The following is a 14,169-nucleotide window of genomic DNA, read 5'->3' on the forward strand; positions in this document are numbered from 1 at the left end:
GGGCCCAAGCTTTCATGCTGAGGAAGCTGCTTCCAAGGGCTGAGAGCAACCTCAGTTCCTCAATCCCAGATGGAAAGTAGGATTTCTCTAGGAAGAAAGGTGCCTCCACTCAGACACCTGTGTATGAGGATAAAGTCTAGGGAATACACTCAGGTGAGGTCGCGCGACTGAACGGCGGGAAGGGGAGAGGGTCACGCTGCGAAGAGCGTCTGGTTCGCTCGTTTGCTTCAGGTCCTCAGAGAGGGACAGACGGGGAGGCAGAACTGCACTGACTGAGGGACTGGGTTTGAGAACCCTGAGGTGCTGGGATATTCGAAACCGGAAGCTAAGGCGTGAGGCAAACAAGCCTGGAGTCGAACAAAGGCGCCCCTGGGCGGCAGGACGCAATCTGCAGCGGTGTAGGCCTACCCCGAGGACGACCACGAAAGCCCGGCGCCGGCAGGCAGCTGTGCAGCGGCCGCTGAAGGCGCGCCTCCCCGAGCCCCCGCCCCGCCGTAGCCCCGCCCCGCCAGCGCAGGACCAATGGGAGCTCGGGATGTTAGCGGGTGGGAGGTGCGGCCGGGTTGCTACAGCCAGAGCTGGGCGGTGGTGGCGGCGGTGGTGGCGGCGGCGGCGGCGGCGGGTGTTGCCTTAGGCGTCTCGCTGAGCCCGAGGCGGTGGCGCAATGGAGGGGCTGGAAGGTGAGGAGGTGAAGGAGTGCGGGCCGGGGGACTGAGAGTGAGGTGGCGGGGAGGAGGGGGCTGCTGTAGACCTCAGTTCTGAAGAGGCGAGGGCAGGTCCGGAGGGGTGGACTCCGCCGCTTCTCCCAAGGCCCGGGCGTGCGGGCGCCCTGCAGCCCCCGACTCGGTGGAGCTAATGATCCTCAGGCTGCCCCTCTTCAGACGGTCTTCACCTAGTGGTTCCTCGCCAGATCTTGTCTCTGGTATACGCCTGCAAATCCCCTCCTACCATTTTCTCCTCTTGCCTCACTCCCTGAGTGTTCTTTCGGTAATCACAGCCTCCGACCAGATTTTATTTTCCTTGCAAAGTGGATTCTCCGTTAAGGTCGATGGCTTCCCCACGGCCAGCCTTTGATGCGGCTCCAGGGTGTGTCTCCAACCTAGAGCTTCTGATACTTTCCTTGGTTTCCCTAGGTAACCGTTTTTGCATTTCTAGAGCATCTTCTATCGGAGAGATGCCAGGAGCATCTCTCAAGGAAGTGTCACTGGCCAGCTTTAGAGCCGGGACAATAGATTAACAGAAGGATTTAAGGGCTTATTCAGGAGGACTCTGTTAGAGAGAGCCAGCATTGATTCCTTATCTTTAGGTTTATCCCTGTGCTGTAACCACGACTCCAGAATTGCTTTGTTCCCAGTTCTTTCACTTCTGTATTCTCTTCACGCATTTTATCCTGTGTAATACAGCATTCCTTTAAAAACAACAAAGGAAAAAAAAAACCAGCTAGGATTAGCAACGACAGTTTTAAGATTCCTTTCCAAACTGTGGTTAATATTTCTGATGAAGAATAAGCCTGCAGAATTGAAGGATCCTGTTGTCTCGATTTAGCCTTTTTTTCTCTCTTAATTTACATAGATTCAGGTGGAATTAATAAGCAGAGGCATATGAGCCCTGTTTGTTGCATGGTAGAGTAAATTTTGTCAGGTTGGGTTATGAAGTGAAAAGTAATAAAACTTTCTGCAGTGACCTAAGCTCACTAAAAAGCAAATGCAGTAATGAATATGATAGTATTTCATGCTTTTGCTCCGAGGGGAAACTCACAGTAAACACCTTGAGGATGATATGATGATGTTCCGTTTGTGGACAGCTACCGTATGCTGTGACAAATGAAGTTCTTGTTCTTTGCTTATTTATTTTAGGCGGATCACTCACATTTCCATGAAATAGGAATTATAATGATAGTATTCCTTACTCAAGACACTTTTGTTTTGAGAACTTGGAGGCAGTTTATTTATTTTTTAATAAATTTTCAAACATCATGGTATTGTAGCAATGTGGGTGGGATCATGGGTTCTGGAATTCTCATGAAGTTGTAATGCATATGAAGTTCTTTAGAACAGTTTTTCTGCGGATTTCTAGTCAACATTTGTAATTAAGGCAAAGGTTTTCACCTAATTTTTCATTTGTTTGCTAAACACCTGAAACAGTGTCTGACCGAAAGTAGGTATTCAATAAATATTTGTTGTTAAATAAATGACTTTGTCTATGATGGCCACCATTGTAGGCCCTGGGGATGCAGCAAAAATAAAAAGTTAAAGCCCTGCTCTCATTGAGCTTACCTTTTAGTGAACCTTATATTTTAGCAGTGCTAAGACATTACTATTACATTACATTACTAGTGAACTCTTACTATGAATGCTTTTAAAATATAATGAAAACCCATTATAATACTCAGTTACATGGGTGGAGAAATACATAAATTCTGATCTAATGGGCTATGTTATCATGGGCATATTTTAGGGACCCAGGTTGTGATGGATTATCATTAAACAGTATTTGTTCTTTACTCGTTTGATTTTTTTTAACAAAATGATTTGCTGTCATTAACTATGATATGTTTAATTGTAATGAATTAAAACATGAAATTATTCTTTTTTTAGGGCAAAACAATTGAATATTTGTAATTACAAGTGGTTTAAACTAATAAAACAAACGTTCTAAGAATCTTTTGTTGAAGTTAGATGGTTCCTTTCTTTTCTTTCATCTTATACTTCTTTTCCTTCTCTTTTAAAATTGGTCCCTGTTAAGTCACACTTTGCAAAAATCCGTTTTGAGTTTTAAGGTTACCATGCATTAATTCAGTCATCCATGCCTTCACTTAATAACCAGTGATACGTTAGTACAGTGATATATAAGATAAAGTTTTTCCCTATTGGAAGATAAAGTCTAGCACTTTGAAGGTGTCTGATGAACATTATATTGCCGTGTCCAGTAGAAAATCTTCAAGTTTGCTTAACACATAGCATAATAATTGAGCAAATATTGTACTGCTTGACAATAGACCCATAGAGAAGCTAGTTGAAGCCATTTAACAGACTAATCTTGATTGCAAAACCAGAAAATATTTGGACCCCTGTAAAATATTATTGAAGTTTATCGTACTCTTTTTAAAAATTACTTACATATAGATCAGATATCACATTATTTTTGGTCTTTCTGGAACTTAAGCTTCCGAGAGATGAACTATTAGGCTGAACACTGTATTTGAAAGCCAAGTATAAATTATTGCTAATGATTCTATATAATCTGTATCCGAGCACTTCTGTGTTGTATGTGCAATTAGAATAAAGCCTCTAATTCCTTTTCTCCTAAATCTCGTCCTCTATAGATATGTCTAAGGGCAACAGAAGTAGTTCCAGACTTGGGAGAGTTGCAGTCTCTTATGAGCTTTTCATCTGTAAAATGGAGAGATGCTAAACCCTAAGCAGGTTTTATCCATATGTATTGTTTTTCCTGTCATAAGATCTTGATAAATAGTTGTTGACAATTGTGACAGAGATCAGGCTGCCTATTCCTCTTTTGGACTGCTGAAATTAGTAGATCTTAGTGTACTGCCCTCTAAAACTTGATTAGAATTCTGATCACTCTTTTCTAATATAGCTCTTGATGTAGTTGAAGACAGCCATGCTGTCCCATTGAGGTGCTTTGTTTTTCCCTAATCTAAGCACTAGTTTACTGAATAATTCTTCATCTTTATTAATTTACCTAGCTTTTTTTTTTTTTTTTGGTATTGAATCTGATGCTAGGTTATCATAATAGGCAGTGTGTTGGAGAGGTCTGTGGATCTTTGCTTTGTTTCTTTTTTAGTGCTGTGATTTGGTTGATCTGAACTTCAGTTTCCTCAGCTGTAAAAAATGGAGCTAATAAATACCAATCTATCTGAACTATATTAAATATGAAATGATGTAACATATATAAAGCATTTAACAAACTGCCTAGTACATAGAAGTCCCCCTCCAGTACACGTTTATTGGATGGATAAAATTACAGGAAGTGTATTAGGAGCTTAAGAGTGGTTCAGTACAGGTGAAACATAGCAGGCTTGGAAGAGACTGGGCAGTCTCACCAGATAATTATGGCAGCAGAACAGATTGGAGAAAAGAGAGGCTGGACCAACACAAATGTGATAAGGATTTGAACTGAAGCAAAAGTAGCAGGAATTAAAAAGGGGGAATAGATTCAGAAGACATTTCTGAGATGGAAAAATGAGAGAGAACTGCTGAATGTGAGAGGGAAAAAGGAATCAAAGATAAAGCAGCCTTCTAGCTTGGACTAAGAAAATGTTGATATCTTTAACCAAGAGAAAGACAAGTTTGGAAGATGATGTAATGAGTTTGGCTTCAGAAATGTTGTGTGTGTACTGTTCTTGGGGCATATCTGATGGAAAAGTTTTATAGCTACTTATAAATATCTATCTGGAGGTTTTAGTTTAGTAGTCATCAACATATGAGTGACAACAAATGGATGCGTTTGCCCAGGGAAGCAATATTTAACAAAATGAAGGGGAAAAAAGGAAAAAAAAAACTTGGGGAGGAACTGATACCAGCTTTAGGATTGAGCAGAACAGGGAATTGAAGTTAAGGGGCAGTCTTTAAATAGACTTAAAAATTGTGAAGAAAGGGAAGTGGGGGAGAACTAATATTTATTGAGTAGTGAGTATGTGCTAGAAAAAGCCTATAGCACCTGCTATTCCTGGAGATTTAAGTATTAACCAGGTCAAACTCTGCTTGGCTTGTAAAATCTGAAAAACTTGGGAGAGAGAAATGTCACTGAAGCTACGAGAGAAAGGACTTCAAAGTTCGAAGGGATTGATCAGCAGTGCCTCATGATGTAGAAAGGTCTAGTAGGATGAGGATTCAAAAGAGGGCTTTCAATTTGACAATTAATAGATTAATGGTGATCAGTTGTCTCTGTTTCTTAAGGTCTTTACTCTAATGCCTCTTTATTAAAGACGCTTTCCCTGATCTTACCCACTTCTCAGGCACACGTAGTATTATGACTGTATTCTCTCCCCTTTCTCTGCTCTATTTTTCTACATTGTGCTTTTCACCACATTTTATATATTGAATTGTTTTTACTTACCTATTTCCAAAGAGTAGAAGCTCCATAAGATCAGGGTCTGTGTTTTTTTCCATCATTGTTTCCATTGGCACTAAATACCTTTTAGGGGCAGAAAGGATTTCTACTGGGGAAATAACAGCATGCTAAACCGTTTTTTGGTTTTTGATTTTTGGTTTTTGTTTTTTTTGGCTTGTTTTGAAGACTGAGGAAGTTCTGCTCTAAGAAAACCCGTTTGTTTAATCTAGCATTTTCCAGGCATTTGACCATGAGCAAAGGATTTGAGAGTGATTGGTGGAAGTAGTGGAAATGACTACTCAGATTCAGACTGGGTAGGAAGCGAAGTGCAGCAAGGAATAGATTATCAAGAAAATGCAAGTCACTCTGAGATCAAGAAGCTGATTTAGAGAAAGGTAGAAGGTAGAAGTCTGTAATTAGAGTGAGAGCTTGTGTATTTTGAGAGTCCAAAGGTGGATCTTTCTGAGTCGTTTTAGCCCTGGTTGTTTTTGCTGAACTGGAGTGCAGATCACTAAAATGGAGTGGAAGGTGAAGGTTATGTATTGAGTAGGTTAAGTGTGAATGTTGAAATATTGAAATCTAGGTTGAGCTGAAAAGGAATATCTTGCGGGATTGTTGACTTGGAGTAATTAGATTTTTAAAAAGAATTGTAGGAAGAAAGTGGTAAAAACAGATGCTGTGTACTTCAAAATAGTGATTTGTTGAGTTTTAAAGGTTGATTTCAGATAAGGAGTGACCAGAGATGAAGGAATAGACATAAATAAATACAGAGGACAGAACTATTCTTAATTTCCAAGATTTCTTTTCTTTTGGAAATGTTCTTTATTTCTTAAATGTACATATTTTAGAATGTCATAGCTATTTTAGATAACATTATTTCATATCTCCTATATATTAGTATTATATAAAGTTACCATTTTTCTGGCCTGTTATTACTGTGCAGGTTTTGAAATTGCTCAATATAGCAGCTCATAACAGAGTCAATAATGTGTACAAGATAAATTTTATAAAGAGAAATGGGCTTCTTTAAAGTTATAGACTATTAAGTACTTTATTCGCTTGGTTCTGTCCATCAGTTTTAGTGCTTCTTTCAAGAGTCTTTGTTCTTCACTACAATACTCACCCTCTGAATATCATCTTTTTACTGTGTAAGTTGCATAATTAACCAGCTTTTGCCACCCAGGAGAGAGTAGTGGAGTTTGCCTGCATGCCCTGGAGAGTAGTAGTTTTTATTTCATCGGTTGTGAAGTATTTTTATATATAACATCTCAGTAAATCCTCTTAAATTTTAAGGTAGATTGACCAGATGTAATCCTCATTTAACAGATATTAAACTTGAGGCTACCTATATGATTCGTCATACATTTTCTTCTAGTTTACTCAGTGAAAATTTTTCCATCAAGGAGAGGGACGTCATGTTCTTTGCTGTAAGTCCTTGCAGATTCTCAGTTCTGTATGGAGACAAGTAGAAGTGATTTCCTCAACATACTGTACACTGCCTGAAACACTCATTCTACTCTCTGTCATTGGTCACTTGGTTTAATCATTCTTATATATGACCAGCTTTTAAAAATTAATATAATACAAGTAAGGGAGGTGTCTTGTCATCCATTTACTTTTCTTACTAATGTGTTCTTAAGGTAGATTTTATTAAATATGGTATAATTATTATGGTATATTAGAGATGGAAGGGGACTACGTAGGTCATTTAACCTAACTTTCTTATTTTATACAAGAGGAATCTGAACTTCGGAGAGGTTAAATATTTTGCCCAACAACTCATAGTTTTAAGTGACAGATCTGGGACTTGAACTTAGATAATATGAGACAAATTCCAGTGCCTTTTTCTACCACACTGCAGTGTATTTTTAATGAATGCCATTAGAACAAAATGTGGCTTTGTGACTAATGCCTCAGCTGCTTATCATGACCTGTTGATAGAAGTTCCTTCCAGAGGGTGTTGATACCAACACACATGCCATATTTTGTGGATTGTAGGGCTATGCTCTATGACCAGCTAATAAAAGAGGAAATTATACATTTATATATATTTTATTTATGTTGAATAAAGTAATGACTTTTTACTATTTTCCTTTTTTGAGATAATTATTTTTAAATATTTTCAGTGCTATTTCCTCTTTTTTATGCCTTTTAGTGATAATGATTTTCTTTTCCTTTAAAGACAATTTGACCATGTTTGATGACTTATAGGAATTAATCCAGGAGTTGGATTTTACTATATGGTAGTATTCTAGTTGCTGTTCTGTTAAAGTTTTAAGTTTTTGTATTAAAAAACATGGAAGATGATTTGCTTCTTAGATAGTGAAGAACTAAATCATGTAGACTGTTGGCTTTATGAATCAATGATTGTGTAACTTCACCCTTGTGTCACTATTACCTGGTACATGCTTTGCAAGTAGTACGTACTCAGGTAGCCATTCACGTTATTTCCATGTGTTGGGTAGACTTCTTCAATAGTTAATGTTTTTGTTAAGATTTTGCTTTGTTATCTATTTAACAAGGAAATATTGAAATACACTATTAAGCAAGTAAAATATGTGGTAGTTTTCAACATTTTATATTGATAAATTTTTAAATCGTTGTTAGGCATTTAAAGGAAGACATAAAAAGTCTAATAAATAAGCCTAATAGATTATGCAGCCTGTGGTATCACTTTGACAATCATTATGAAGACATTCTAATCTTAATGTACCTAATGGAGTCCATCCAGCAACTGCCTCAACTTTCTGGATAATTAGTGGAATTAAGTGATACAGATCAATGAAGTTGCTTTGCTCTCCCTAAATAACCTACTCTGCTATTGGAAGGGACAAAGCAGGCAAATCTTAGCTTTGCTTTTGTAGTGTTCACAACCTGACTGCCGCCATACAGTCATTGCCTCCATCTGAAGTGACAGGGAGTCACTATCTACCACTGAAATAGGGCAGTGGAGTACTAGGAGAATGAGAGAACAAAACAGTTCTGTTACTGTTTGATTGTGTTCCTGCCAATGTCTATTTTGATTCTCCTGATTAGTTTTCTGTGGACTCACTAAAATGCCTTGGAACAAATGATAAAAAGTTCATAATTGTACTTTTTTCATGAGTTTATTTATGTTATTTCTAAAAGAAGATGGCTCTCTACTTGTCTTTCATATGATAAAAGAATTTTAACAATCAATATATTCAGCAGAAAATATAATAAATATATCATCATTTTTATGGAAATTACAAGTATGGAAATAAATTTAGGTGTGATATTTGGCTGTATAATAAAATGAAAAATTGACTTATGTGGAATCCCAAAGAACAGTTTTTTTATGTGTGTGATGAAATTTGTTATATTTAAGTACATGATAGATTTATTTTTTTTTAGAGTAGAGACTTACTGAAGTATATTGGATTTACAATGTTGTGTTAGTTTCTTGTGTACAGCATAGTGACTCAGTTATACATATATATTCTCTTTCATATTCTTTTTCATTATAGATTATTATAAGATATTGCATGTATTTCCCTGTGCTATACAGTAGGACCTTGCTGTTTATCTTATTTTATTATTATTTTTTAAATTTTTGATTGAGTTAAACTTGCACCTGCTTCTTCCTTGTTTAATGAATTGTGCCCATTAAGTCAGAGCTTCTCAATTTGCTGGTCCAGTGAATCTTAACATAATGTTATATGTAGGAAATAATGAACAGTTCACATAGTGCAGGCAGTTTGCTTAGAAACTAGGTGATCTTTTCCTTAAAGCATAATGCTTCCTTTTGTCTGGCAGGGCAACATTCTTTGTATCCTAAACTCCCTAATCATATCAGGAAGCCATCTCACTGATCTCCAGTGTTATTTCTTACTTTTTTATAAGTTTTAAAAAATTTTGTATTGTGGAAAAATAGACATAAAATTTTACCATTTTCGCCAGTTTTAAGTGTACAGTTCAGTGGTATTAAGTCCATTCACGCTGTTGTGCAATCATTATAACTTTCCATCTCCCAAACTTTTCATCATCCCAAATTTTTTGAAGACCACTTTAAAACGACTGCTTCTGCCCTGGGTTTCGGAGCATTTAGATTTGTGTGCACCCTTTAGCAGTGGAGACTCTGTTTCCCACAGCTCTCTGGATCTCCTGAAAGTAACCCCTCTTGGCCTTCAAAGCTAGACGTTCTTGGGGCTGGCTGATCTTCCTGTTGCAGGGCCCCCCAGGTTGGGCAGTCCAGTATGGGGCTCCGACTACTCGCTCCTTGGGAGAACCCCCGCAATTGTGGTTATCCTCATGTTTGCGGGTACGTGGGTCTGACTGTACCACCATGTCTCCACCCCTCTTACTTGTCTCATTGTAGTTCCTTCTTTATGTCTTTAGTTGTGGAATATCTTTTCTGTAGTCTTCAGATTGTTCTCATCATGATAGTTGCTCTGTAAATAGTTATAGTTTTGTTGTGTTTATGGAAGGAAGTGAACTTGGAGTTTTCTTACTCTCATCTTATCCAGTCCCATTGTAGCCACCAATGTTATTTTTTTTTAACCCTTTGAAGATTTATAATATATAACATTAACTTTCAGGTAAATTTGGTTTTTAAACTTTAATAATTTACAACAGAGACAGCCTATAAATTAAAAGACCATGACAAATTGATTTGGTTAAAATAGAAGAAAACCAGACATTTCCAGTATTTGATTTCTGTATTTGGCATTGCCTTTTTGACCACTAATAAATTTAAGTCTTGAGCCGATTTTAATTGATAATGTTGCTTATTTCAAAATGACACATTTTTCCCAAGAACTGACAACTTACGTAAGAAACTAAAGACATTAAAATTTGGAAGTTTCAGAATTTGAGCTATTGAATTTATTGATTATATTCTTTTCTGTTTTAGAAAATGGAAGTGTCCAAGTTGGAGAATTGTTACCTTGCAAGATTTGCGGAAGAACATTCTTTCCAGTGGCATTAGTGAGTACCTTTTTCCTTTGGGGTTTGATAGATCTTTAATTGTTTAAAACTTCAGGACAACGGAAAGAACCTCTGGAAAAATTTGAAGAGACACTGGCTAGTGTTCTTTGTTCACGGGTATCAGTTCCATCTGTGTCATTCTTCCCAGAGTGCTCTCTTTCCTTCAGAATTTGACTGGTCTTTCTTCAGAACTTCTCTATTAAAGTATTAAAGTATTCCTTCTTTTGTGGGACTCTTAACAAAAACAAAACAAAAACAAAAAACTCTTAGAAATGCTCTTAGAAAGGAACCCTTAAGAAATAACGTATTTAAAGATACAGAAAGATACGATTTGCTTTAAATTTCAGGGAAAAAAAAAGCTGGGACTGGGATGGATGAAACAAGATTGCTAAAATATTGGTAATTGTTGAAGCAGAGGATGAGTAAATGGAGCTAATTACACTGTTCTGTCAATTTTTAGGTATGTTTGAAATAGTACAAAGAAAAAAGTTTCAATTAAAAGTGCCTTTAAAATATATTATGCATTCTTTAGATACTTAGTATATACAAACAGGAGCACTTTTAACTGATTTTAATATAAAATATCTAGCTAAATAGAGAATTTTAAAAAGCCAATGTACCTTATATGTTTTAACTTCAAATATAAATATATATTATTAATAATTAGGTGTAGAATAAAGATTTTTCTTTGAGTGTGGGTCTGCTGATGAGAATTTTGCTACAATTTTTTACATTTTCTCACTATTTCTAGTTTGTTTTATTAAAATGAAATGAGAAATTAATGATCCAAAATGTCCATCTGACTACAGACTCCTTTTAAATGTAAACAGTTATTTTCTTAATCCTTTATAAACATCTTGTCCATGCTTAATTCAGTAATTTGTTGTTGTTGTCAATTCACTATTTTTCAAACCATTTTCAAAGCATTAAGCTGAATTTTCACAGGAAAAAAGATGTCTTTGTCTTAATTTATGTACTTATTTAATATTTAATTAAATGATATAAACAATATAAAAATTACAATTTGTATAATACATCAGTTTTTGAACAAGCGCTACATGCTTTGGACATTAACAGAACTCAATATGAGAACAGACATCTACTAGAAAGTTGCCTGTTAGCCACACTTTTTTTTTTTTTAATATATAGGAGATTTTATCCTAATAGTTATAATTACTGTGCTTGTTTGTCAGAATGAAATCTGAAAACAAATATGTAAAACAGTTGATTACTGATTGTGTATTGAAAACGTTAGAGGCTCCATGACGTCGAATCAAGCAGTTCTGAGGATTCCTTTTTTCCCTGATAAACTATAACAGTTCCAGCTTGTTTGTTGTTTATCAAAATATGAAAGAAAAAATACATTTATTATACTCTGTTATTAGTCAACATGTTTTATTTAGGGGAGGGAGAGTTATTATTTATCCAGTAGTTAATTGGAGGTCAATTAAGAGAGCTTCCATTGTAATTTCCTTAAAATGAATACATGAATGATTGAATGAATGAGTGGGCAACCATATTAGAACAACAACAACAAAAAAACTATAGGAGTGGAATACTAGGTAGCACAAGAAAAATCTTTGGTTAAAAAAAAAGTAGAAAACTTGAGGTCCAGAAGGGGAAACGGGATGATTGTGGAGGAAGGACACACATCTGACCACCTTGTCCTATTATTTTATGTTAACAAACTACTATTATGTTAACTTGAGTAATCCAAACTATTACTATTATGTTAGGTTTTGTAATCCTAATGCTAATGTGTTTTCCATTTACATTATTTTTCTAGTATCTATTTTCAGGTATTTAGTGATAAAGATCACGCCCCTCCTCCCCCACTTTAATAGCTTTGACTTGATTACATTAATTCCTTATTCTCAGCAGTGTGAACACCAGGAGTATTAAATAACTCTTAATAGAATTTTGGAAGAGCATTTACCTATACTTTCCTGTTGTGAGGAAGATAACTTGTAGCATGTATTATATATACTTTTTAACAATTTTAGTTAAAGCATGCTATGTCTTACTTATTATTAGTATTATTTATTTCTTTTTCAGGATTTTAAACTGGTCTCAAATGACAATTTAAAGTTTTATAGTCTCTTTGTAGAAAAGAAAATTACATGTTTTGTTTCTTCATCTTAACAGAAAAAGCATGGACCTATTTGCCAGAAAACTGCCACTAAAAAACGGAAAACTTTTGATTCAAGCAGACAAAGAGCTGAAGGAACTGATATTCCAACAGTAAAACCTCTTAAACCTAGGGTAATTATGTGACCTCTTGAACAGTATGGACCTTGCTGCTATATATAATGAAAAAAATTATAATTATCTGTTGTACTAAGTTGAAGAACAACCAGAATTCTGTGTCATGTTCTCAATTTAGAAGTGATCAGAGATTTGTTTACTTTAAACTTTAGCAAAGGGGAAACCAGATAGTGTTTAACCAATACAATAAGGTTTTAGTAGCATTGGAGAGCCAATTGCTTAGCTGTAGGCGGGAAATAAATGAAAAGTCCTCACATGTTCTTTGTTCTTCCTAAGTCATTGTTAATTACTTTAGGTATAATTTACGTTTCTCTTATCGGAAGTGTAATCCCTATAGTATACAACAGCAAAGCTATTATTTACAAGCATCTTAGCATAATAAATATTCTCTTGATTTATTGATTTTTCAGCATTTGTGAGCTTACTGTGCTCTCTAGGGAGAAGTTTTACCAGTTGCTCAGTTGTCCACATATGGCCATTGAGGGCTTATTTTCTTCTTTGTAACTAAAATAATGAATCTCCTATGCTAATCTCTCCTTAATACTACCCGTCACAATGTCTTATTTGCTAAGAATAGATAATGTAAATACTTTGTCTGACATAGTTATAAAGAGTCATTTCAGTTCTAATAGTCAAAATTTGAGTACCTGGTTTAAATAGATTTTTGAAACAAACAGCTTTCAGTGGTAATAACTTTCCTAGTGGTACAGGAAAACATATTTCCCTATGGGGCAATTAGTCTTATTAATAAAGTCATTTGATAATAGAAAAGTCAGTTTATTTTTGTTTTTCAGTTTATGAATATTTAAGGGAAGGATGGAGAAGCTTGGATAAGGTACATAAATTATTATATGAAGTTTTTCTTACTAACCTACCAGATAGATGATTGTATTAGCTTTAATTAGCTTAGATAAATTAATTAAATCTTTGGAGGTAGTATAACTGGTGGATTTAGGAGCTGGCTCAAGAGTCAGAAAAGAGTAAGACTACATTTAAAACACAGTTCTGCATATCAGAAGACCCTCAACAAGGTTAAAGGAAACCTGTGGCAGGGTAGTCTACAGTTACCATAAGTTGTTAAAGGGTTGGGGGGTAATAACCTAACATAATGATGACCACCAGCCATATATAAGCAGTTCACAGAAAAGGCAATATTAATGATTATTTAATGCTAGGAAAAGATGCTCACTCTCACTCATTGTAAGAGAAAAGCCAGTTAAAACCACAGAGAACTATTTTTCTCCTGTCTAATCAGTTAAAAAACCAAAAGTTCAGTATCATACTATGTTAGAGAAATTATGGGAAAATAGGGCAGTACACTCTTAGTTGGGGCTTAAATATAACAACTACAGGAGACAGTTTAGCAGTGTGTGTCACAACTACAATTGCATTTTAAAAATTGTATATAATACAGTTGTATAAAATTTCTTTTTAAAATTATAAATTTGGGAAGGAGATCATTTAAGGACTCCTGATAAGAGAACATTTAAAATAATATGGTATTTCTTGAATTTTATTCCAATTTATTTTTTAAAAGTTTTGAAACTTTTTTTTAAATTTGTTTATAGCCTGAACCACCAAAGAAGCCATCTAATTGGAGAAGAAAGCATGAAGAGTTCATTGCCACCATAAGAGCAGCTAAAGGCCTTGATCAGGCACTTAAAGAGGGTGGCAAACTTCCTCCCCCTCCTCCACCTACTTATGATCCTGGTATATGGCGAATTGCTGACAGAAATGTTTATGTGGGGAGAAAATATTGATAGTATTGATAGAATTTCTATAAATTTTGAGATACTATTAAATAATAATAATAATAGACTCTGATGGAGCATAATCTTTAAAAATTTTAAGCAGAAAGAGACTCACAGACATAGAAAACAAACT

At 35.6% G+C, this 14,169-nt stretch overlaps 1 protein-coding gene across 2 annotated transcripts in view; it reads left to right on the plus strand.

The window, feature by feature from the left end:
• Positions 1-532: 532 nt before the first annotated feature.
• ZC2HC1A (zinc finger C2HC-type containing 1A) overlaps positions 533-14,169 on the plus strand; it is a 43,164-nt gene continuing 29,527 nt past the window's right edge. Inside the window, exons 1-4 of one of the 2 annotated variants that reach the window (XM_031441435.2) lie at positions 533-680; positions 9,947-10,020; positions 12,166-12,282; positions 13,854-13,995. In XM_031441435.2, coding sequence (XP_031297295.1) covers positions 665-680; positions 9,947-10,020; positions 12,166-12,282; positions 13,854-13,995 — 349 coding nt within the window. In that variant the 5' untranslated portion in view covers positions 533-664. The remainder of the gene's footprint in view (positions 681-9,946; positions 10,021-12,165; positions 12,283-13,853; positions 13,996-14,169) is intronic. The other variant, XM_031441436.2, reaches the window with a different exon arrangement.

This window comes from Camelus dromedarius, chromosome 30 (assembly GCF_036321535.1).
Source record: "Camelus dromedarius isolate mCamDro1 chromosome 30, mCamDro1.pat, whole genome shotgun sequence".
Lineage (NCBI taxonomy): Eukaryota > Metazoa > Chordata > Mammalia > Artiodactyla > Camelidae > Camelus > Camelus dromedarius.